Genomic DNA, 23,166 nt, shown 5'->3' with positions numbered 1-23,166 from the left:
TTTTAGAACTCTTGAAAAGGGAACAAAATTCATTGACTTGACAAACTTTTGTTGGGCACTTAGCAATGAGTGAAGCATAAAATAGTAGTAAAGCTATAAGGATGATTAAACACGATACCTGACTTCCAGACCCCACATTTAGCAAAATCAAAAATGTAAGTAGGCCTGCAGGTCAGTATTAGATCTAGTATTAGACAAGCAGCAGGTCAGGCCTGAATGAGTGCAGGTACTAGCACACTCCCTGAGAGTCAGTTGGTTCATGGGATGTGACCCTTTCTGTTTTCCTAAACTGTTAAGAATCACAAAGGAGAGGGTTTTCCAATGCTCCCAAGATCTCTTCAAAATTAAGAATCATCCTGAACCAAACTGGAACCTTGGAAGGAGAGTGAGAATGGAATCACTTGATAACTCAAACATAAATGTAGAGCCCCAAGTGCATAATAAATCCCATCATAGATAACTGGGGGACTATGTCTCAATTTTCCTATATGATCTCAAAATAAATTACGATTTTCAAGCTGGGGTTTCTTCACTGAATAAATATTAACTCATTGCTTTGACATGCTTAATTATTATGTCATTGAGCCTGTTTTTTTCTTAAACTATATAGTGCTCTCAGCAATTACAGAAATAAAAACAAGCACAATTTCTTACCATCTTGTATATCAGCAATTTTCAACTTTTTCCATCTCATCACAGACATAAAATAATTATTAAAAGTCTACAACACACCAAAATATATATTATATTTTTCCCATCTGAAAAAAAAATCAGGTATAATTTTGATTTATTTGCAAAAACAAACAAATCCCACAATAATAGTAATTACCTACCCTTTCTGGTATTTAAAAATCAGGTGCCTACACTTGTATATAAGGATTTCTAGTACCAAGAATTAACTAATCAGAGGCAACCTTATTATGCGATGTAACCAATACGTACAAGTTACTATGTGATCTATACATTAAAGGTTCGAGACAGGACATTCACACCAGAGAGCTATTGTTGTTTTGGCTGTTGTCATTTTTGTATTTGACAATCTAAGTGAAAAGAGGTTAGTGCCCCTAAGTAGTCAGAGATTGCATGTTCTTGCAGCACACCAATTAAAAATTGCTGCTGTATATGATATACCCCCGTGTGGTTTTCAGAAATTCAGAATCCATAAGTAATTGTTTCTGGTACTGATCTAAAAAGGACTTTTTATACATCCTTTTAAAGATTGCTACTCTTCTCATCCTCCAACAAATGAAACCCCTCCCCTGGCCCCAGCCAGCATGCCAATCACTTCCAGGGTCACTGAATTAAATGCATCAATGACAATAGTGACAAAGCTGTTAACAATGCTGAGAAGCACACGTGTAACACAGAATCATTACTAGGCTGCCATGAACTTGATAGGAAACAGGAATCTTCAAAGGGAAAACTAACATCAAACAGAGCTGACAAGACAGCCAGCAGTTTAACTCGGGACCCGTCTGCTTACTCAGTTTCGTTTGGGTTCAGCAACTGAAGTTCAGGGTTTGGGCTATTCCTAAGGGGGCTGACATTCCTACCACCAGATTCTTAAACTATTTTGTTTCCCTTTTTTTTTTTTTTAATCATTTGCTGTTGTTCATTGCTATTAATGTTATAGGAGCTCTTAATCATAGTATAAAATTTCTATAATGCCTTACATATTTACATTTCTTAAGAAAAATAAATCAGTATTTTTCCCCTAAAGTGTGAAATATCAACCTAAGGATTATTTATCGCAGAAATGGTGATTCCTATACATGTCAAATATATATCCTACAACACTCTTTACTTAGAATTTGAAAAATTAGTACTTTTATTTTTTGTATTATTTTTAAAGACTACAGATTGTTTAATAGAATATTCCTCACCATCACCATTGTTACTTATTTATTGTACTCAAATAGTATGCTAGGTACTGAATAAGATATACACAAAGACACAATCCTTGATCTCGGTGGACAATTCTAATATAGCTAAAATTCACCTTTTTTCCTTTCCCCTAGAAAGGGAGGAAAGGAGACCATTTTCAATAATAATCAGTTGTAACAGATCACCTTAATAATAGATCAACCCTGAACCGGCAGAGAGTGAGAAACAACTAGACACAAGCTTAGATTTTTGATAACTGAATTTTTCCAAACAAGCTAATGAAGTTTAAATTGGGCTACATAATTTGGAATCAGATATAATCTACACTGTATACAATCCACATGGCACATTTTTCAGCCACATGCATATTTTCAGTTAGAAGCCATCAGAAATAAGATGGAGGAGACTAGAAACATAAAGCTGTAACCTTAGTTGACCCCTTACATTCTGGAAGCGTATCTTTCCAATCGGTGTCAGGCAAACATTGAGAACAAAAGGCTATCCAAAAGAATAAGCTGAATTCAGATGCTATCAAAGTATGCCCTAAGCCAAAGTTCTGGGAACGAAGAAGCTATTTCTTCCCGGATCCTAAGCTAACATAGACTCTTAAGAACAAACGCAGCATCTTCAAACCAGTATAACATGGAAGGATGCACACTTTCAATTCTATGTGCATAAAGCAACCTCAAAGGAATAAAGGAAGGTCCTTTTGTTCTAGGTAAAAGCCTTAACCACAGACCCAGTGAAATTGTCAGTCTTCATACACGGTCGTTTTTTTACTGAAAGAAAGGAAAAAAAGGCCTTTTTTTGCACAGAAAACTATAAAACTTTTATTCAAGTTTAAATGCTCGTCTCTTAACAAAGCCTAAAGGTAAGTCAACAGAAACTTCGTCATTCTTAATGTTTCCATTCTATTCCATAGCCTGGAATACTTTTCTAAGAAAAGTATCTATTTCCATCTTTGGTTAGAGTGTGGGCTTTGGACACAGACAAGGGTTCCATTCTGGTTCCCAAACAGCATGATCTTGGGCAAATTACTTATCCTCTTGGGGACTGAGTGGCCTCATCTGCAACACGGGGAAATAGTATTTCTCTTATAAGACTGATATGCAGATTACATTAAATGATAGATGGAATGAATGCAGCTGTAATAGGTCTCTGGCAATTGGATGCTATTTAGAAGATGGGATTACTAAATTAAAGCATGCTGAATCAGTTGCCCAACTTTCTCTTCATACACACATCCTATATCATCAACACGACTATTCACACATCCATTCCTCACAATTAATTACCTATGTATTAACTCTTAATTCAACTTGAACAAAAGTTTCCTTGTCCACACATGGTTCAGAGTGAGTGAGTTAACTGGTCAATGAGTCTGACTAGGAGAAAATGATGTGCCGTGACCACCCACTGTGTTGGATTTAATGTCTTGGGTGTGGGAGAAATCATTTAGCTCTCTCTTGGGTATTTGGTTTGGCATAAATCATGAGTTTTCAAGAAAAAGTTTCTTCCAAAATTATTATTAGAATTATATGACTCTTTATGTTTATTGTTCAGCTGCCCACCTTACTCTTATGGTATTGCTTTCGACTTAATAGCCACTTTTTTAAAAATACTGACAAATAAAAGACATTCACAGCATATAAGAGGAGTTTTAGACATCTAAATACAATAGAACTGGAACTACTTTAAATATGTAATTATAATATTTATGATATCAGTGACAATTGTATTGAAAATTCCAAAGTATTGAAACCATATAATTATTAAGACTTTTACTTCCCCTGCAGGTATAATACATGACTCTAATAAACTTTCACGCTATGAAAAAACATACTTCTATTATATTAAAATATTTCAAACTATTTAATGAGGTTCGTTTCCTTCCAAAAGTAAACTGAGGTTGTGTCTGAACCAGCTTGAGGCAAGGGAAGTTTCAAACATAATGTTTTTAAAACTAGCCATTATTTCCCATGTTGAAAAAAAAAATTGCCATTTTATTTCCTAACAGCAAATGAAACTGTCAGGAAAATTTAGGTGTAATAAAATTGGGTGGTTAAACCAACATGCTAGACTTGAAATAAAACTGAATTAAAGGAATTAAAATTAATTCTTATGTCAGTCAACTCTTTAAAAATACTATTCAAAACTCACCGTTTTTACAAACAGAACTTCTTTGTTCCTGATAAAGTGCAAAGTTAACTATCTCTTTAAAGGCCACTCATGCTGCTGTAGCTGAAGCTATGTGTCCAACAATATTTTGCATAAAAAATGTGTTGCTTCTGGCAAATTTTCTGCCTACATAAAAAGTTGTCAAGCTGGGTGACTTTAGTGGTATGAGTTTTAAAATGGTGGATTCAGTCCAAGGTTAGCTAATAACGGCTGACATGCCCTGGAATCTCGAGGCCTAAATCAACATTGTTTTCACAGCTGTAATTAAGCCACCTAATCAGAAGCACATTTTGACGGGACAGTTTCTGGAAGCCAGACATTACAATTCCTTATGCCTGGAGCGCAGTGGCTCGTGAGCGGTACTCATTTAATTTCAGGTTAAAAAGAAGGGGGGAGCAGTAAAATAAAAAGACTTTTTTTTTTTTTTTTTTTTTTTTTTTTTTAAGCAACACACAACCGTTGAAATGAAGCAGGCCTATGTGTTCATGCCTTGACCAGCCTCCCTTCCCACCCTCCTCTGGCTCTCGGCTGAGTCCCCCAGGTCCCCAGTGGCAGCTGCACACACTGAGATGAAGGGTCTCTTGCCAAGATCAACAGATGAGCTGGTCAAAACTGGCTCTCTGTGTGTTCTGATTGTAAATTGTGCTGGTGATGATTAGAGAACTCTAACACAGGATGTCGACTCTTAAAACTGTCCAGAGAAAATAATTTTTTTTTTAAGTTCAGGAAATTTTTTTTAACATTTTTTGTGGCTTGGTACATAATGTTGTGTCTATAACTTTCATATGATTCAAACGAATTCACCCAAATTAAGCAACTCCGTGATTTAAAAAAAAAAAAAAAAAAAAAAAAAAAAAAAAAAAGGAAGAAAGAAGGTCATGGCTTGGCTCCTAGAAGGGACCTTCATGTCTGGCTGTTTATATAACTGCGGGAGAGTGTGGTTCCCCACCAGCCCACCAGGCATGTGCTTCAACCACCTGCCAAGGGAAGATATTCCTAAAATGATGAAAATCTAGACTGTGGTAGTCACATTTTATCAAGCAACTGTGTTGATGTCTTCGAAACAGCTAAGTTGCCAGGTGAAGTTGTTTTCTGCAGTGTTGTTGCATTCTACAACGCTTAAACTTTCAACCCCAGAGGCCATTGTAAAACTATCAATATGAAGGCACTAGTCACTGGAGTCTGATTACATTTAGTTCTGCATTTTAATTACATATGGATTCTATTAACTAAACCCTTTGCCTTATAGGCAGCATTTTAATCAAATTATTATAATTTTCAAATATGTTACAATAGTTTGACAAGTTAAAAGTTCACATTCCTAACATATTAAGTATCAAAAAAAAATCTTTGCATTAAAAAAAAGGGAATACTCCTTACAAATATGCTAATACATTTTCAGATTACTTTGGGGACTTTTGACTAACTAGTAACAAGTTATTGTGAAATTTATTTAATTCCTATATACTTGTAAATGGGTTATTGTTGTTGAATATTACCAAGTTCAAAATATAATTATGTTATTATAAACTTAGAAACATACTGTTGTAAAGTGAAGCAAGAACAAACCAAAACAGGGTTACAAATTAAGTACATATTCAAAATCAGTATTTGTGAGGTCAATCAAAGAATTTTGAAGCTGAAAGTGAATTTAGATTTCATCTAGTTTAAACCCTTCATTTTACAGCCAGAAAAAAATCAAGTCCAAGGAGATTGTGTGATTTATTTCCTAAAGCTTTGTAGTGAGTTGATAACAAAGGTTGTTCTAGAATCCAAGTTTTCTCTGATTCTCTGTCATGCCACTTTCCAATACAGCAGATTGCCATTCTGTATAAGCAACAATATAGCTGCGAATCCCCTACCACCCAAGAACCAAAAGAGATATTTTTAATGTCATAAAAACACACAACATAAAATTTACCAGTTTAACAACTTTAAAGTGTACAATTCATTTGCATCAGCTCCATTCACACTGTTGTACAACTATCACAACTATCTTAGCTCTAGAACTTTTCTACCACAAAAAAAGGAAATCCCATACCCATTAGACGGTCATTCTCCATTCCTACCCACACTCCACCCCCATCAACAACTAACTGCTATGGAGGCAGAATATGCCTATTCTGCATATTCCATATAAATGGAACTGTACAGTTTGTGGCCATTTGAGTCTGGCTTCTTTCATTTAGCCTAATATTTTCAAAGTGCATTCATGCTGTACCATGGATCAATACCTCATTCCTTTTACGGCTGAGTAATATTGCATGGTCTAGACTCCCCTTCTAGACTCTAGAGAGACCACAGTTGTTTATCCACCAGTAGGTGGACCTCTGGGCTGTTTCACTCTTTTGGCTATTGTGAACAGTGCTGCTATAACATCTCCTATTTCTCTTTTCTTTTTTCTTCATGGCATTCCTAGTAGGTGTGAAGTAGTATCTTATTGTGGTTTTGTCTTGCATTTCCATACTGAGCAATGATGTTGAGCATCTCTACATGTCTATAGATCATCTGTATGTCTTATTTTGAGAAGTATCTATTCAAGTTCTTTGCCTATTTTAAAAATTAAATTATATGTCTTTTTGTTGTTGAGATGTAAGTTTCTCTACATATTAGACCCTAACCACATAACTGATTATAAATACTTTCTCTTATTTTTATAGGGTGTTGTTTAATACACAAAAGTTTTTAATTTTGATAAAATCCAAATTATCTATTTTTTTCCTTTTGTCATTCATGCTTTCGGTGTCTTATATAAGAATCCAGTAGGCTAAAATCACGTTCACAAAGATTTATTTCTAGATTTTTTTTTTTATTAAGAATTTTAGGACCTAACAGTTAGATCTTTGATCCATTTTGAGTTCATTTTTTTATACGGTGTGAGGTTTATGTTCAAGGAAATACATTTTTGAAAATATGCTTTCTACTGATTTATATAAATTAAACTTCTATTTCTGAAATAAACCTCACGTACTCTGACTTTCTGCAAGGCCAGGGCATAACTACTTTTAATTTGTATATACAATTGTTATAGACATTTACAGAGTGCCCACCATGTAAGTAAATTTATTGCATTGGTCATTTTATTTCTATGTGGATAAACATACAGAGGCAGGGGTCCGAAAAAAATCTAACAAAGTTTAAAATTATTTAAGTGGTATGCTAAAAACAATATTCTTATCATAAATAATTTTTGCCTTTGAGTTTTGTGTTGTTTTTTTGGGGGTTTTTTTTGTTTTGTTTTTTTTGTTTTGCTTTTTAAGAAAAATAGTGAGGAGAAGAAAAATATTTAATGTATATTATTTTAAAGTTTAACTTAAAAATTTATATTGTTCTAATAATGTGCATATTATTATATCCATTCTAATTAAGTAATTGCTAGAGAAATATATGTAATATCATTTATGGGAATTAATTTGAGAAAATTTTGTGTAGGAAAAATTTGGGGGAACTACAATTTGTGCAAAATATATGTTCCATAACAATTGTGTTTGAACAAATATTATTAAAGGAATATTCTTCCAATTAATTTCAATGCAAATCAACCAGCATTTATTGAAGTTAGATCACTACAATGGATTTTTTTAATGAATACTGATATGGTAATACATACACAACTAATTGATTATATAAGTCGGACTACTACATAGTGCTTAGACAGGTAAGTGCAATGATCAATGAGCTTAACAAAGGTTCTTCTGGCAACTGGGAGATGAACTTAAAAAAAAACAGATGGATTCAGAACATGCCTGAATGTCAGGAAGAAAGTGTAGAGCTAAAAATGTGTTGAGCCATGATATGGCCTGACCATATCTACATGTTGGAAAGATAATTCTGGCATTAAAGTGGCAGGCAGAGTGGAAAGGGAAAATCTATATATAGGAAATCTCATTGAAAAAGCAAGTAAATATTGTACCTCAAGGAAAGCCTGATGTGACCGCAAGGGTAGAAAGGAGAGAAGGAGTTGCCAAAACCGGTTTGGCTCAATGGACAGAGCGTCGGCTTGGGGACTGAAAGGTCCCGGGTTCGATTCCGGTCAAGGGCATGTACCTTGGTTGCGGGCATATCCCCAGTAGGGGGTGTGCAAGAGGCAGCTGATCGATGACTCTCTCTCATCGATGTTTCTAACTATCTCTCTCCCTTCCTCTCTGTACAAAATCAATAAAATATATTTAAAAAAAAAAAAAAGGAGAGAAGGAGTTTAAACAATCTATAGTAATAGAAACAATACCACTTAGCAACTGATTAAATATCGATGGTGGAGGAAAAGTAGAACAAATGTTAAGGGGTTTTCCTGGGGTGCGAGGGGGATAGTCATGTCAGAGACAGGGATTGTACGGAATGGAGGAATTGGAAAAATGGGGAAGGGTAACGTTGGATGATATGTTCAGTTGGGATCTCAGTGAGTGTCAGGCGCCTAGAAAACTCAAGTGGAGACTTCTAAAAATCCAGCAGGTAACCAAAGCCCTCAAAGAGCTCGATTTAGTGAGAAGGATAAAGTAGCAGGAGGGACACTCAGAAGCATAGTAGTAGCTGCCACTCCTAGAATAACTGATGAAAATAAAGCATTAGGTGCTCAATTACCATCTATATTTCCTACAACTTAATTACCAACTGATTACAATGTTCAGAGTTTGACATTTTCATCCTGGCTTCTCCTTGCTCCACCCTTGTAATACGTCTTCACTGAAGAACAGAATGCTATAAATACAGGGTGGGGCAAATGCAGGTTTACAGTTATTTGTATGGAAAATAATATAATAATTAATAAATAATAACACAAGAATAAACTGTTTCATGTACTCACAACTGTAACCTACTTTTGCCCCACCCTGTATATTATATCAATACTTTTATATAAATGTATACATCTAATTTAAAATATTTATATATTAAATAAATAATATAAAAGCCTAAGTGACCGTTATGACTGGTCAACCAAACGACCAGTTGACTGGTTGCTATGATGCACACTGGCCACCAAGGAACAGACGCTCAGTGCAGGAGCTGCCCCCTTGGTGGTCAGTGCACTCCCATAGCCAACTTCCCACAGCCAGCCTACTTTTTGTGGTCCTTCCCCATGGCCGGCTGGCCCTGATCAGCCTGATCTCCAGCCAGGACAAGGGACCCCTCCTGTGCACGAATTCATGCACTGGGGGGCGGGGGGAGATATCTCAGCCTGGCCTGCACCTTCTCACAGTCCAAAAGCCCTTGGGGGATATCCAACTGATGGCTTAGGCCCACTCCCCCCAGGCAGATCAAAGCTGCAGTCTGGCCTCCCTCTGTGGAAGTCAACCAGTGGGCCAATCGGGGAAGATGCCAGCCGATGAACGGCTGACCCCACCCCTGCTACCACCAGTCACCATCGCCCTCCAATCTCTGTTCCCTCCCTCTGCCCGCTGGCATCTGCCTTGGCTGGCCTTGTGCTGCCCACTCTCTGGCCCCGCCCCCCACCAACAGGTTGTTCCGCTGTTCGGTCGATTTGAATATTAGGTTTTTATTATATAGATCTCATATAAATATGAAATTTATAATATCATGCCCTTATAGTCACTGACATCATTCATATCCAGACATCCATCATTCATTCATCCTCTTAAACTGCATCATACAAAAACTAAAAGGCTAGAAGGAAGGTGGGAGGCCAATGAAATTACCACCTCTAAGCCTCTGTTGATTATGCAAAAAAGCTTTAGTTTCTAGACTATGAGAAACTTTTAAAGTTTGCGTAGATATGTCAAGCACCAAGGAAAATTTCTGCATGTTGATTGGGCTGTCCTACCTTTTGATTTTTCATGTTTCCCTTATTTAACTCCAAAGGCCAGAGATGGAGGTCATGATAAAAATGGAGAATTTAATGAGCATCTAAGCAAATGGGTAAAACAGATGTTATCATGTCAGTGAATTTTGTGGATAAATAGAAAAAAAGTAAGATTTGCATTTGGGCCAAAACCAGTTTGGCTCAGTGGATAGAGCATTGGTCTGTGGACTGGAAGGTCCCAGGTTCAATTCCGGTCAAGGGCATGTACATTGGTTGCATGCACATCACCAGTAGGGGGTTGTTCAGAAGGCAGTTGGTCGATGTTTCTCTCTCATCAATGTTTCTAGCTATCTATCTCTCTCCCTTCCTCTCTGTAAAAAATCAATAAAATATATATATTTTTTTAAAGATTTGCATTTGGGAAAAGTAAACAAATAAAGCAAAGGGAATAGATGTTTGTAATGCACTTGTCAGAGACATCTCAGAGTTTCTTTCGCACAGAGCTGAGAATCACAGAGTGTAGGGCACTCCTACCCAACCCCTCCTCCTCCTCCAGTTTCCTTTACAATTGTCTGCCTAATTCTCTCTTTCCCGATCATACAGACATATTTTCATTTCTTGAACATGCCACACTTTCTCTTGTCAGTCCCTATTTAATCTTCATTTTCTCAACTAAGATTTCAATTTCTCAAGTAGACCACCCTAAGCCTAAGTTAGGTCCCCCAGTTATATGCTCCCACAGTGCTTCATGATTCCACTTGAATATCATTTTTTAAATTATTTGTGTAGTACTTGTGTTCTCACTCTTCTCAAAGTACCACAAAGGCAGATATTTGTCTTAATCCACATTGCAGTCCCATAGAAAGTCTCTCAGGCAACAAAAAAATCAGAGGCCTTAGGTTCTAATCTAATAGGGTTCTAGTTAAAAACCTATGAGTGGGTTGAAACTGGTTTGGCTCAGTGGATAGAGTGTCAGTCTGCAGACTGAAAGGTCGCAGGTTCGATTCTGGTCAAGGTCAAGGGCATGTGCCTTGGTTGCGAGCTCATCCCCAGTAGGGGATGTGCAGGAGGCAGCTGATCCATGTTTCTCTCTCATCCATGTTTCTAACTCTCTGTCCCTCTCTCTTCCTCTCTGTAAAAAATCAATAAAATATGTTTTTTTTTAATTCTATCAGTTTTTGCCAAAACCAGTTTAGCTCAGTGGTAGAGCGTCGGTCTGTGGACTGAAAGGTCCCAGGTTCGATTCCGGTCAAGGGCATGTACGTTGGTTGCGGGCACATCCCCGGTAGGGGGTGTGCAAGAGGCAGCTGGTCGATATTTCTCTCTCATTGACTTTTCTAGCTATCTCTCTCTCTTCCTCTCTGTAAAAAATCAATAAAATATAGTTTTTAAAAATTCTATCAGTTTCTTTACACAATACTAATACTGACATGCAATCCTTCCTCTGTCAAGAAAATGTAATAAAAATAAATGTGACAATATATTATTTGAGACTTAAAAGAAAGGAGAATCTTACTTTTCTTTAATATATATTTATTTACTTGAGAGAGAGAGAGAGAGATCAATTTGCTGTTCCATTTATTTATGCATTCATTGGCTGATTCTATGCCCTGACCTGGGATCAAACAGAGCCCGGCCCTTTGGAGTATTGGACAACGATCTACCCAACTGAGCTACCCAGCCAGGGTGGGAAATCTTACTTTTTGTTTTATGTAAATCAAGCCAAAATATCTAATTCTTTCCCCTTTGTTAATAATAAAATACCACTGACAACAATCAAATCTGACAATGGTACAAAGATATCTCCCTTGCAAAGATACTAACCAAATGCTCCTCTGATTTGTAATTTATTACTTTCTCATAAAGTACTACAGAATTAAAAACATACTGCTTAAGCATACAGTGGTAATGAGGCAAAGCAATACTGTAGCATGCAGCTTCATAACTCACTGCAAAGTATTTGGGTTTGGCATTCTGTGTTTCACAGATTGAAATATCATATGCTTCTCCACAGCTGTGGGTTTGCCGGCATCCGAACACCCACAAGTAATTGGTTCTGACTGCTGTACTGTTCTCTACTGGGCTGTATGGGACTCAAAAGACCTTTCTGGTTACTATTACTCAAGATAAAAGCTCTAGAGCAGCCTTAAGTGAATGGGTCAAAGATCAGCATACTGAAAATGTTAAGTACTGGCAAGTATACAACTGACAGGCACTCTTAAATGAACTTCAGCATTATTATTACATGTTTCCAAACAAAAAAGTGAAAATGTCACCTAAAGAGGGATACAGTCTTTATAGACGACTGTTCATGTCTACAATATGATCAATCTCTATCATTGCAACAACACAATATATTACATTTTTTTTACTATTGAATATTTATTTTTTATTTTTATCCAGTGAAATGGCTGAAAAAGAAAATAATGAGCATATACTGACTGTTCTCAATTCATTAAATAAAAGATAAGAACTAACATTAATGGTGTACTTAATATATGCTAAAAGCACTGATTTAAGTGTTGTTTTAGCTCTTTTGCCTACTCATAAAAAGATTACCTCCTAGTTACATATATTTCTTACTAGATCTTAGCTGTAGTAAATATATGTAACTATCAGAATATTTTGTGTGTAGAGAAGAGAGCTATTATTTACTGAGCTCCTAATACTATCACAGACAATGTCTTTGTTTAGGCCTTATAATAACCTCACAGTGTAGGCAACTTCAATCACGTGTTACCAATACAGACACTGATGCTTAGAGTGTTGTATGGATGATCAATAACAGTGCCAGAAAGCAAACCCAGACCTGTCTGACTCTCAAGTTTTGTTGAGGGCAGAAAGCAATAAGAGGTGGGTGAGTACTGGATGAAGCTAGTTCATCTGAGGCCCAGTAAAGGAATTTTGAGAAGGGCCAAAATAACAATAGTAGAGAGGCCAATCAGGAACACTAAAAGCAAAATGGTCACAGGTAGAATCAAATCAGATTCTAGAGTAAAAAAGCAGGACTGGATGGTACCACAGATTGGGAACATATGGAGGTAAGCAGTCTTGGACTCCAGTGGGTATAGGCTATTTCGGTGAGTTAGATGTCGTTAACTGAGAGGGAGACTGAAACTAAAGTAACAATACATTTTTCTATTATATAGAAAACTCATTATATAATTTAATTAAGTAAATATATGTTCTATTCATAAGGTTTATTCCTCAAAAACAAAACAAGGTTTGATTGTTCTTCCCCCTAAACAAAATATTAAGTTGTTATACAGTTTTCAAAAACTCCCACAAACATTTCATACTCTCAGTACTTTCTTTTGACAAGGCTATGCAGAATGAACTGCTCCCTCATCTATGCTCCTGAAAACTTTATACAACCCTATTTTTATGACTACTTATATGATTGCTTCCCTTGCTAGAAGATGAATCCACAAGGATAGAGATTGTCTTATCACCTTCAAACCCATAAAAGAAATAAAATGTAGACAAAAACCCCGAAATGTCAATAATTATATTAATGTAAATGGTCTACTAATTAAAATCCTATGATGTCAAATAGATCAATAAAACAAAGCCAAACTGTACCTTTCTATAAGAGACCCACTGTAGCCCTAGCTGGTTTGTTCAGTGGTTGGAGCATTATCCCTCAGACTGAAGGGTCATGGATCAGATTCATGGTTAAAGGCACATACTTCCTTTGCAAGCTCAATCCTGGCCTGGGTTAGAGTGTGTGAGGGAGGCAACCAATTGATGTTTCTCTCTCTCTCTCTCTCTTTCTCTCTCACTCACTCTCTCTCCCTCTTTCCTTCCTCCATGTCTCTCTTTAAAAAAAAATCCACTGTAAATATAAAACATAGGTTAAAGAATGGAAAAAGATATATTATACAAAAACTAGTCAAAAGAAAGCTGGAATGTGAAAAGATAATAACTGAAAATGGATAATTATTAAAATGTACAGTAGAGTGATCAGTACCAAAACCATATTTTGGAGGTCTAAACTTAAGATATTGAAATATGCGCAGTCACTCCCATCTTTAAACAGAGCTCTCTGAATCCTCTGAACACACCATTCCTACATCTCACACTTAACAGCTAAATCCTTGAGAGAGGTGGTTAAATTCAGTGGATTTTTTGGTTCCACTTATTTATCCACTTCTTATGCTAAGGTTACCAAAGGCCTCCACATATTAAATTGAAAGGCCATTTTCAATCCTCATTTCATTTTATCTTCAGGTGTTATTAGACAACTGACACATCACTCTTAAAATACTCCAAAGTCATGGCATCATACATTCTAGGGTTTCTTCTTAGCTCTTTTTTTTTCCATTTTCTATTTTTTTATTCTTCTTGTGGTCAATACATAACAGAGTAGTTTAGGTGTATGATAATCAAAGAATCATTCATGGTTGAATAAATTTAATACTCTTGCTACATCAGTGCAGCATATTAAAAAGTCCACTGTAATATTTAAACTCAACTGTTTAAGGCATTTACTGGATTTCTGATATTACAGATTTGAAATATAACATCAGTGGAGCAAGGAATTGCTTTTTAAAATATCTTTACTGTTGAGAGTATTACATATGTCCCCTTTTCCTCCATTGACCACTCCCACCCTCCTCCACTCCCCAGGCCCTCACCACCCTATTGCCTGTGTCTATGGGTTATGCATATAGGCATATGAGTTCACTGGTTGATCTCTTCCCCCACCCCAAACCCTCCCCTGCCTTCCCTCTGAGGTCTGACAGTCTGTTTGATGTTTCTATGTCTCTGGGTCCATTTTTGTTCATGTTTATGATGTTTATTAGATTCCACATATGATCAAAATCATGTGATACTTATCTTTCTCTGACTATCTTATTTCACTTAGCATAATGCTCTCTAGGTCCATCCATACTGTTGCAAATTTTAAGAGTTCTTTCTTTTTACAGCAGCATAGTATTCCACTGCACTAGTATAGTCTTCTTACCTCTTCACAGCCTCCTTTGCAGCCTCATCCTCTTCTACTCAAGCATTATATGTTGGAATTTTCAAGTTTCATTCTTAGGCCCTTTTCTCTTCTTACTTTATAAACTGTCTTGTATATCATCTCATTCTTGTTAACAGCTGCAAGTCTCATCCATATGACAATGACTTGAAATTTTTATAACTATGTGGCATCTTGCTTAAATTCCATAGCAAGCAGCCTTCTTGACATCCCCAGTTTGATGTCTCAAAAGTTCTTCAAAATCAACCTCCTTAAAACTAAACCAGCAATACTCCCTCCTGTTGCACTGCTTTTCTCTTAGTAAATAAGATCATTGATCTATTTCCAAAAGCAAAAATCCTAAAATTGTCTGCTCATGTTCTTCCCAGCCAACTATTTCTTCCTACCAAGGCCAAAGTGATCTTTTTTTAAAAGCAAATCTGAGCACGTCATTCCTTCTTTAAAGTTTTACAATGACTTTTCATTTGCTCTTACAACAAAGACAACAAAGTCTGACCTTTCCCTTCTCTCTAGTCCCTCTTTATCACAGACATTCCTGCCTTTGTTCTCTTTATTCCAGCCACACTGGTCTTTTTCTCAGTTTCTTCTTCCCATCACAGAGTCCTTGTAGATGCTCCCACTCCGCTACTCCCAATGTGGAACACTACTCTCTTCCACCCCCAGATCACTCCTCTCCAGTCTTCAGATATTAGCACAAACATCACGGACCCTGAGAAGGTTTTAAACCCAACAGTATAATATAATATTAACCAAGGGGTGAGAGAGTTAGGGGGGGGGGGGGGAATGTATATTTCAAAGAAAGGTTAGAGTAAATTCCAAATATTTATTTTAAAAAATGTTTAAGTTTCCTCTTCATTTTAATTTCTCTTGGTGGATGTTAAAATTACTACTCTCTCATCAAGAAATTAACAAATTTACTTTAAAAACTGAACTCAATTGAACTCATATGCCAGGTCCCAAATAGCAGGTTTGTTTATTTAGTGGCTACATTACCAGTGTTTTTCAGTCAATAAATACTTGTTGATTACCTACTGTGGGCCAGACTGTTCTTGGCACTGGAGTGACTTCACAGCAGTGAGGAAAACACACAAAATTACTTATCTTTATGGAACTTATATTGTACTGAGGCTAAGGGGCAAATAGGTAATAAAGCAAGTAAATAAAATACACTACATGCCAACTGATGATAAGTGCTGTAGTGAAAAATATAAATCAAGTAAGATGGAAGTAGACAGGTGAGCTAGGGCAAGAGTGAGATAGAGTTTGGGGGGAGGGAAGTCTGGTGGTTGCAATTATATTACCCAGGATCTCTAAGGCTTATTTAGGATGCTGACATTTGAGCTAAGACCCTCAAGGAGCTGAAGAACCAAAGCATAGCTGTGCATCCATTTGCTTTAATGTTAAACTCTTTTTCTGTTGAAATAAAATGGGTCAACAGCTGAATGGCAGAATGACACTATCTTTATTTACAAGTTACCCTGATTTGTTCTAATCAAACCAAAAAGGGGAAAAAGACATTCCAATTATTGGGTACACTCCATCACTGTTGACATAACTGCCTTTTGAGAAAAAAAAGTTTAAATGTTTATTTCATTCCCTTATATCACAAGCATTCATTTTTTTATATTCTCCATATATTCTCTGAAGTATGTGTTATATTTCAAATGTAGGAAATTTTGTTTAGTTTTAAATGAACCCAAATTTCATCACGGGCTAAAATTTTAAGACATAAAATGACTGCTGAAATTGAATTTTAATCATATAGATGAATCACAACATGAATTTTAGCTAGGCATGTATTATGGATAAGTCTAGTTTTCTACAGAGAATAATCACATGTTCTAATTACCATTTTGGTTATACGCATAATTAATAATATTCTGTCTTAATGGGACACACTGAATCTTCAGACAGTTGTAAGCTTTCACTATGCACACTGCCAAATCCAACTGTCAGCTGCACTGCCAAACACAAAGGAATCTTGATGTAGTGCTTTAGCATTGATAACAATACGTACATTTTTATACACGATACAATGGGAAATAAATTGTTTTCTTCCTTCATAATTTTCTACACACTAATAATTTTATAGTGCTTGATTGATCATTTATCCTAAATTCTATGTATTGGCAAGTTATCCGAAGAGCAATGAATACATGAATGCAGATGTGACCCCAGATCCAAAGAAGAAAACAATTTTGTAGGACTTACTGATTGTAAACTTTCATTTTCACGTAAACAAGCTGTGTGAAGTTCTGATTTCAAGGTTGCAATGTGACTTCGATGAGATGTCATTTCCTTCTCTAAGGTTGCAATTCTGGTGCTTGCAAGCTGGTAGACATCCATGAAGCTTTTAATCATAGCCTAAAGAAATAAAAATAGTGTCACATAGAATTCCAATAGAGCTGTCCCCAAAGAAGAATTTCCATAATTTGAAAGCAAAATCATTAAAATTTTTAAACAAACTACTTTTCATCTTTCTTTAAAACAATAAAGCTGCACTTCACATTTTATATTGAGAACAGTGACTATTTTAAGACAGTTTTGGGGAAAAATAATTGAGACTTTTTTTCTGACTATTTATTTAAATAAGATGTACTTTGATCTATTGTGCTTAAAATTTAGAATGCAGTTCTTACAGATGACACACTTATTTTCTTTGTAAAGCTAAATTCAAGTTGTAATTTGACCCACATTTCAATCTTAAAGCACACAACAGATATATAAGCAAAATATTTCAAAATGAGCTAAATTAATAAAATTTTCAATCTACCTTATAAACAAGTGTTCTTAAATAAAGGAACTGAGATGATCATGTGATTTTTTAAGTGTAAATGTCATTCCTATATTGTTTTTTTTTTAAAAAAGCATAATTACATTCATTTATATAGTAGAGAAGTGCCCTTACATTATATTATATATGTATAATAAAATTAATACATGCAAGTGTTGATAATTTTTTCTCTCCCCTAAATTGTATAATATTTGGGGAATTGTTAGACCTCCGTATTACAAATTAACCATTTTTATAGACTTTTTCTTCTAAAGCAACCTGAAGTGAACTTTAAGTCCTAGAATATTATTACACCTTTTTTTAAAGTCTTTCAAAATACTTCAAACATCCCAATATATAAAAACCCTGGGTCATAATGTCCAGTAATGACCAAGGTCGACAAACTGGAAGTCAGTCCTGCTGACTGCTTCCACTGCAGGTGCGATGTCCCAGCACTGATTGATGAGGTGGCCACGCAAACCAGGGCCAGAGAGAGGCCTGAAGAGAGAAGCAGGGACTGATCTGTTGCCTCTCCTTTTCTCTCCCAGTCTAGCCAGCAGCCATGCCTCCATTTCTCTCCAAGCCTCTACCAGGGCTGCTGATCAGCCCCACCTTTCTGATCAGGCTCCGTAGATAAGCCCAGAGATGCTGACTGGCATAGGAACTGACCAATCAGAAACAAATCTGGGTCAACTGTGAGGAGCCAATGGCTGCCTAGGAGGTGGAGCTTTTGACACTGACTGGCATAGAAACCAACCAATCAGAACCAAAATGGCTGGCAGAGGAAGGCAGTTGGGGGTGAGATCAGCCTGGCAGGGGAGGGCAGTTGGGGGCAACCAGGCCAGCAAGGGGAGGGCAGTTAGGGATGAGATTAGTCCAGCAGGGGAAGGCCATTGGGAGCAAGATCAGGCCAGTGGGGAGGACAGTTGCGGGGAGATCAGGCAGGTAGGGGTAGTTGGAGGTGAGATCAGGCCAGCAGGGAAGGGAAGTTAGGGACAATCAGGCAAGCAGGCAGAGGCAATTAGGGGTAATCAGGCAGAAGGGTTAGGGGCAATCAGGCAGGCAGGCAGGTGAGTAGTTAGAAGCCAGTGGTTCCAGATTGCGAGAGGGATGTCCAATTAGAGAGGATGCAGGCTGGACTGAGGGAACACCCCCCCCCCTTCTGTGCATGAATTTCATGCACTGGGCCACTAGTAGCAAAATAAAATCAAACATTTCTGAAATATTTAAATATAATGTCATATTATTTACAAGAAAAAAATGTTCCAGCCACAGTCACAACTTAGTACAATGGCAAATAGTCCAAGAATTTCCAAATTATATTTAATCTAAAGAGTCTAATTTGTGTAAACTTTGAGAGGCTTGATATTTGAGCAATTCATATGAAGTAATAATTTGGTAACGAAGGTAAGTACCCCCACACACAATGTCTAAGAAATAGAAGTAGGCTAGTATTTGTAGGTAAGAGTAAAAAATGTCACACCTTTTTGCCAAAAAAAATTAGTATTATCCCTCAAAAATAAAGCTCAGACCCACCTGTTCAAGAAGGAGCTTTTGAGCCCAAAGTCAGTATAGCCTTCTACAATTCTCTGTGAATCCTTGATGCTTGGTTCTATTATTGCCTGTATTTTTAGCAGAAATGCATTTTGTTACATGTTTATCTTTACTAGACTAAGAAGCTCCTGAAGCCAGATATTATGCCTTATCATCTCTGTATCTTCAGATACAGTGAGCACTTGTTTGAAATAAATGAGATGAAAAACCACAGGTTGAAGCCATAAGCTGGTATAAAATACGTTATAGGGGCTCTAACTGGTTTGGCTGAGTGAATAGAGCATCGGCCTGTGGACTGTGAGGATCCCAGGTTCAAGTCCTGTCAAGGGCACATGCCTAGGTTGTGGGCTTGATCCCCAGTAGGGGGCCTCTACGAGGCAGCCCATCAGTAATTTTTCTCTCATCATTGATGTTTCTTTCTCTCTCACCCTCTCCTTTCCACTCTGAAATCAATAAAAATATTTTTAATTTATTATTTAATATAGGAAAAAAATGAAGACATTTTGGAAAATGTACTCTTAATACTCCAACGAATAAAGTATTAAAAATACTTTATTTAAGGTGAAAGAAGATACAAAAGCATATCTGTTGACATAAAAGAAAGGACAGAATACAAAAAAAGTGAATTCCATCACCCAACACTAACTAAGCATGGTATGACCTCATGTTTGAAAGCATGTCACATGTCCTAGTTTGCCTTATTTTGAGTAATTTCAAAGTAAGCTTATAAATAACACTAAATATTTTCCTAGGTTTAAATAGTATATAAAAATCAGAAACAATAAAATCATATCTATTCCTTCCTATGATAAATCTCTCTTCCTCTCTTACAAATCATTCATCTTTTCCACTGAGGTAATGGACCAGGAATCACCATTCCTACTTCATTTTTTATCCTCTCTCTGTCACTTACTAAGCTTTATGTTGTTGGATAATGCCATGCCATCTCTCTGAGCCTCCATCTCCTTCCCCCATGAAATAAGAAGAAGAGTCTTTTTTTTTTTTTTTTTTTTTTTTGCCTGCTTCCAAAACTATTGTAAGGCTCAGATCATTAAAAATCTAATGCAAAGCCATTCTCTTAACTCTAATATGAGAAAGTCCTCTAAAAATGGAATCTAATAAATTTAATTAGTCTTAGCCAGTTTGGCTCAGTGGATAGAGTATCAGGCTGTGGACCTGGGGTACTGAGTTCGATTCCAGTCAAGGGCACATACCTGCGTTGCAGGCTCCACCCTGGCCCAGACCCTGGTCAAGGCACGTGCAGGAGGCAACCAAATGATGTATTTCTCTCACATCTATGTTTCTCTCTGTCTTTCCCTCTCTCTTCTACTCTCCCTAAAAATCAGTGGGAAAATATCCTCAGGTGAGGATTAACCCAAAAATAAATAAATAATAACTTTCATTGGATTATTATTAATTTGCTGTATTTGTGATGTAGTAATCAGTCTATTTTATTCTGAATCCCCCACCCTCACCTCTCACACAACACATGGTTGAATGTAAGATGCAAATGGCAGAAGTATATCACTGGTCATGTTTATTAAATTATGACAACCATGGTTTAATCCTATCAATTATACAGAAATTTTAATTGACATTTTGCTAGAAAATATTCAATATCCCTGAATCTATCCATTTATATTTAAAGTAATATATACCCTGTTTTCTTATATTTTAACAAATATATTCTATACTAAATATATTTTCTATTTTTTACAAAAGTTCAAACACCTTATGAGGTTAGGAGATTTGCTTTGAAACTTTTTATTTATACACACATAAATTTTTATGGATTTAGATCAATTTTAGAAAAACAGCTTATAGTTCTAGAAATATTTCCAAACAATTATTTCCATAATGCTTTCTCCATAAAACTCCTTCAAAGGAGTGAGGTTTTTCCCCTACAAATGTCACTTTACTTTGATGTGGCAGAGTATGTTTTATTTGAGAACTTTTTTAATATTTTCTAGATAGGATGCTTTTGGTAGCCACTTGCTATCAAAGAAAAGGTCAACAGATTTGGAACCTTTCTCTTTTTGATAAAGATAATCCCATAACTGACACACAAGTTCAAGAGTACTTTGTAGCACTTTTCCACAAGAAAAACAGCAAACCTTATATAGCAGATTTTAAAAACTACTTTCTATGTTATTGTAAACTACCATGCTGTAAAGATTACACTATGTATGAATTTAACCCATCAATTCTTTTAACCACATGGGATATATAACTGTTCATGTTGAAATACACAGAAAGTAAAGATGCCTCTCTCAACCTCCTGCATTGTGAAATCCTTCCACCTTTCCCTTAACATAACTGCAGAAACATGAATGTTTAAAAAATGGACCAAGTGAAGACACCAGTGCCAACCCATACCACAAAATAACTGTATTTCTTACTTTATTCAAAAATGGCGCAGCTGTTGTCTTGCATATGTATTCAGTTTCCAGAGTAAGTTAAAATGGGAGGGGGAAAGGGAGAGAAATTTCATATATAGATTTTCTTTTATACTAGAAGCCCGATGCATGAAGATTCGTGCAAGAATGGGCCTTCCTTACCCTGGCTGCCGGCACCACCATCCCTCTGACCCGAGCCACCTTTCTGCCTTCCCATGCTGCCCAGAGAACTGGACCGGCTAGAGCAGAGCAGAATGCCCCCTGGCTGCTTGGCGCCTGTGTATGCAAATAAACTCGCCATCTTTGGGGTTAATTTGCATACTCACTCCTGACTGGCTGGTGGACATCGCAAAAGTAAGATCAATTTGCATCTTACTCTTTTATTAGTGTAGATTATATTCAGTTCTTTTAATAGTCTGTATTTTTAGAGCAGTTTTAGGTTCACAGAAAATTGAGCAGTTTGTACCCCTTGCCCCTACACACCCAGAGCTTCTTCCACTGTCAACATCTTCACCAGAGTGATACATCTGTTACAACTGATGAGCCTGCACTGACATGTCACCCAAAACTCACAGATTATATTAGGGTTGACTCTTCATGTTGTATATTATATGGGTTTTGACAAATATATAATGACATGTATCCACCGCTGAAGTATCATACAAAATAGTTTTACTGACTTAAAAATCCTCCATGCTCCACATAGTCATCCCTTCCTCCCCCCAACCCGTGGCAATCACCCATCGTATTACTGTCTCTACAGTTTTTATATTAAACTTTCTAATCTTTTTCTCCAAAATCTTTTAAAATTTTATTTTTTCTATGTTTATATTATGGAGCTTGTTTAATAAGCACATACAAGTTTAAAGGAATAAATATACAGACATTGGAGTTGCTGGCTCAAAAGTAGAATAAGCTATTAACAGGCTTGAAGAGCTCTCCTCTGCGTAGGTTGGTGACTAACTGGAGGAGGACACCAACTGAGCTAGTCAGCTCTCCCCCTCCAGGTGCCAAGGGGGAAGGCCTCAGCTGGGTTTGTCCCCAGAGACCAAGACAGTGAGTAAGAACCTAGAATCAGAAGAGCAGGGCAGGGCCTCGGGAGCCTCCACATCTTGAAGGCAACGCACCCCCCACCTGCCTGCAGGTAGTGTGTGTGACCCACCTCTTCACCTCACACGCAGGTGCAAGCCCCAATCATCAGAAACCTCAACTACATAAGCACAGGCGCATCACCCCACTCTAGGAAGCCAAAATCTGTACTGTAACAGATCACCAAAAGTGGAATGGCTTAAAACCACACACATTTTGTAGTTTCCATGGGTCTCGCATGGGTTAGCTGGCTCCTCTGCTCAGGGTCTCACCTGGCAGGAACCAAGGTGTCAGCTGGAGCCATGAGCTCATCTGAGACTCAGTTCTCTTCCAAGTTGTCAGTAGAATTGTTCCTTAAGGTTCTAGAACGAAGGTCTCCATTTTCTTGCTGACTGTCATACAGGGTCACTCTTACCTCCTAAAGACCACCGCAGGTCCTTGCCAAGGGGACCCCTCCCTTCTTAACAAGGCCGTTTGCTTGTTTATAGGCCAATACTCCAACACTTCACCCTCCTTTAGAAGGCCCATCCGATTAGGTATCCATCCAGGA

General features: G+C 36.9%; 1 protein-coding gene and 1 long non-coding RNA gene across 3 annotated transcripts in view; one reads left to right on the top strand and one right to left on the bottom strand.

Annotated features, from left to right (window-relative positions):
* Positions 1-23,166, bottom strand: part of CCDC171 (coiled-coil domain containing 171) — a 219,781-nt gene that overhangs the window by 19,951 nt on the left and 176,664 nt on the right. For both annotated transcript variants that reach the window (XM_036434112.2, XM_045580256.1), the window contains one exon: positions 17,016-17,168. In XM_036434112.2, the coding sequence (XP_036290005.1) occupies positions 17,016-17,168 (153 nt within the window). The remainder of the gene's footprint in view (positions 1-17,015; positions 17,169-23,166) is intronic.
* Positions 956-21,267, top strand: LOC118716597. Its single transcript, XR_004987207.1, has 4 exons — positions 956-1,071; positions 16,632-16,642; positions 18,448-18,451; positions 21,255-21,267. It is a non-coding gene; the product is annotated as an uncharacterized LOC118716597 (long non-coding RNA).

Source organism: Pipistrellus kuhlii, unplaced genomic scaffold (genome assembly GCF_014108245.1).
Source record: "Pipistrellus kuhlii isolate mPipKuh1 unplaced genomic scaffold, mPipKuh1.p scaffold_m20_p_12, whole genome shotgun sequence".
Lineage (NCBI taxonomy): Eukaryota > Metazoa > Chordata > Mammalia > Chiroptera > Vespertilionidae > Pipistrellus > Pipistrellus kuhlii.
This window is presented reverse-complemented; position numbering and strand designations above follow the sequence as displayed.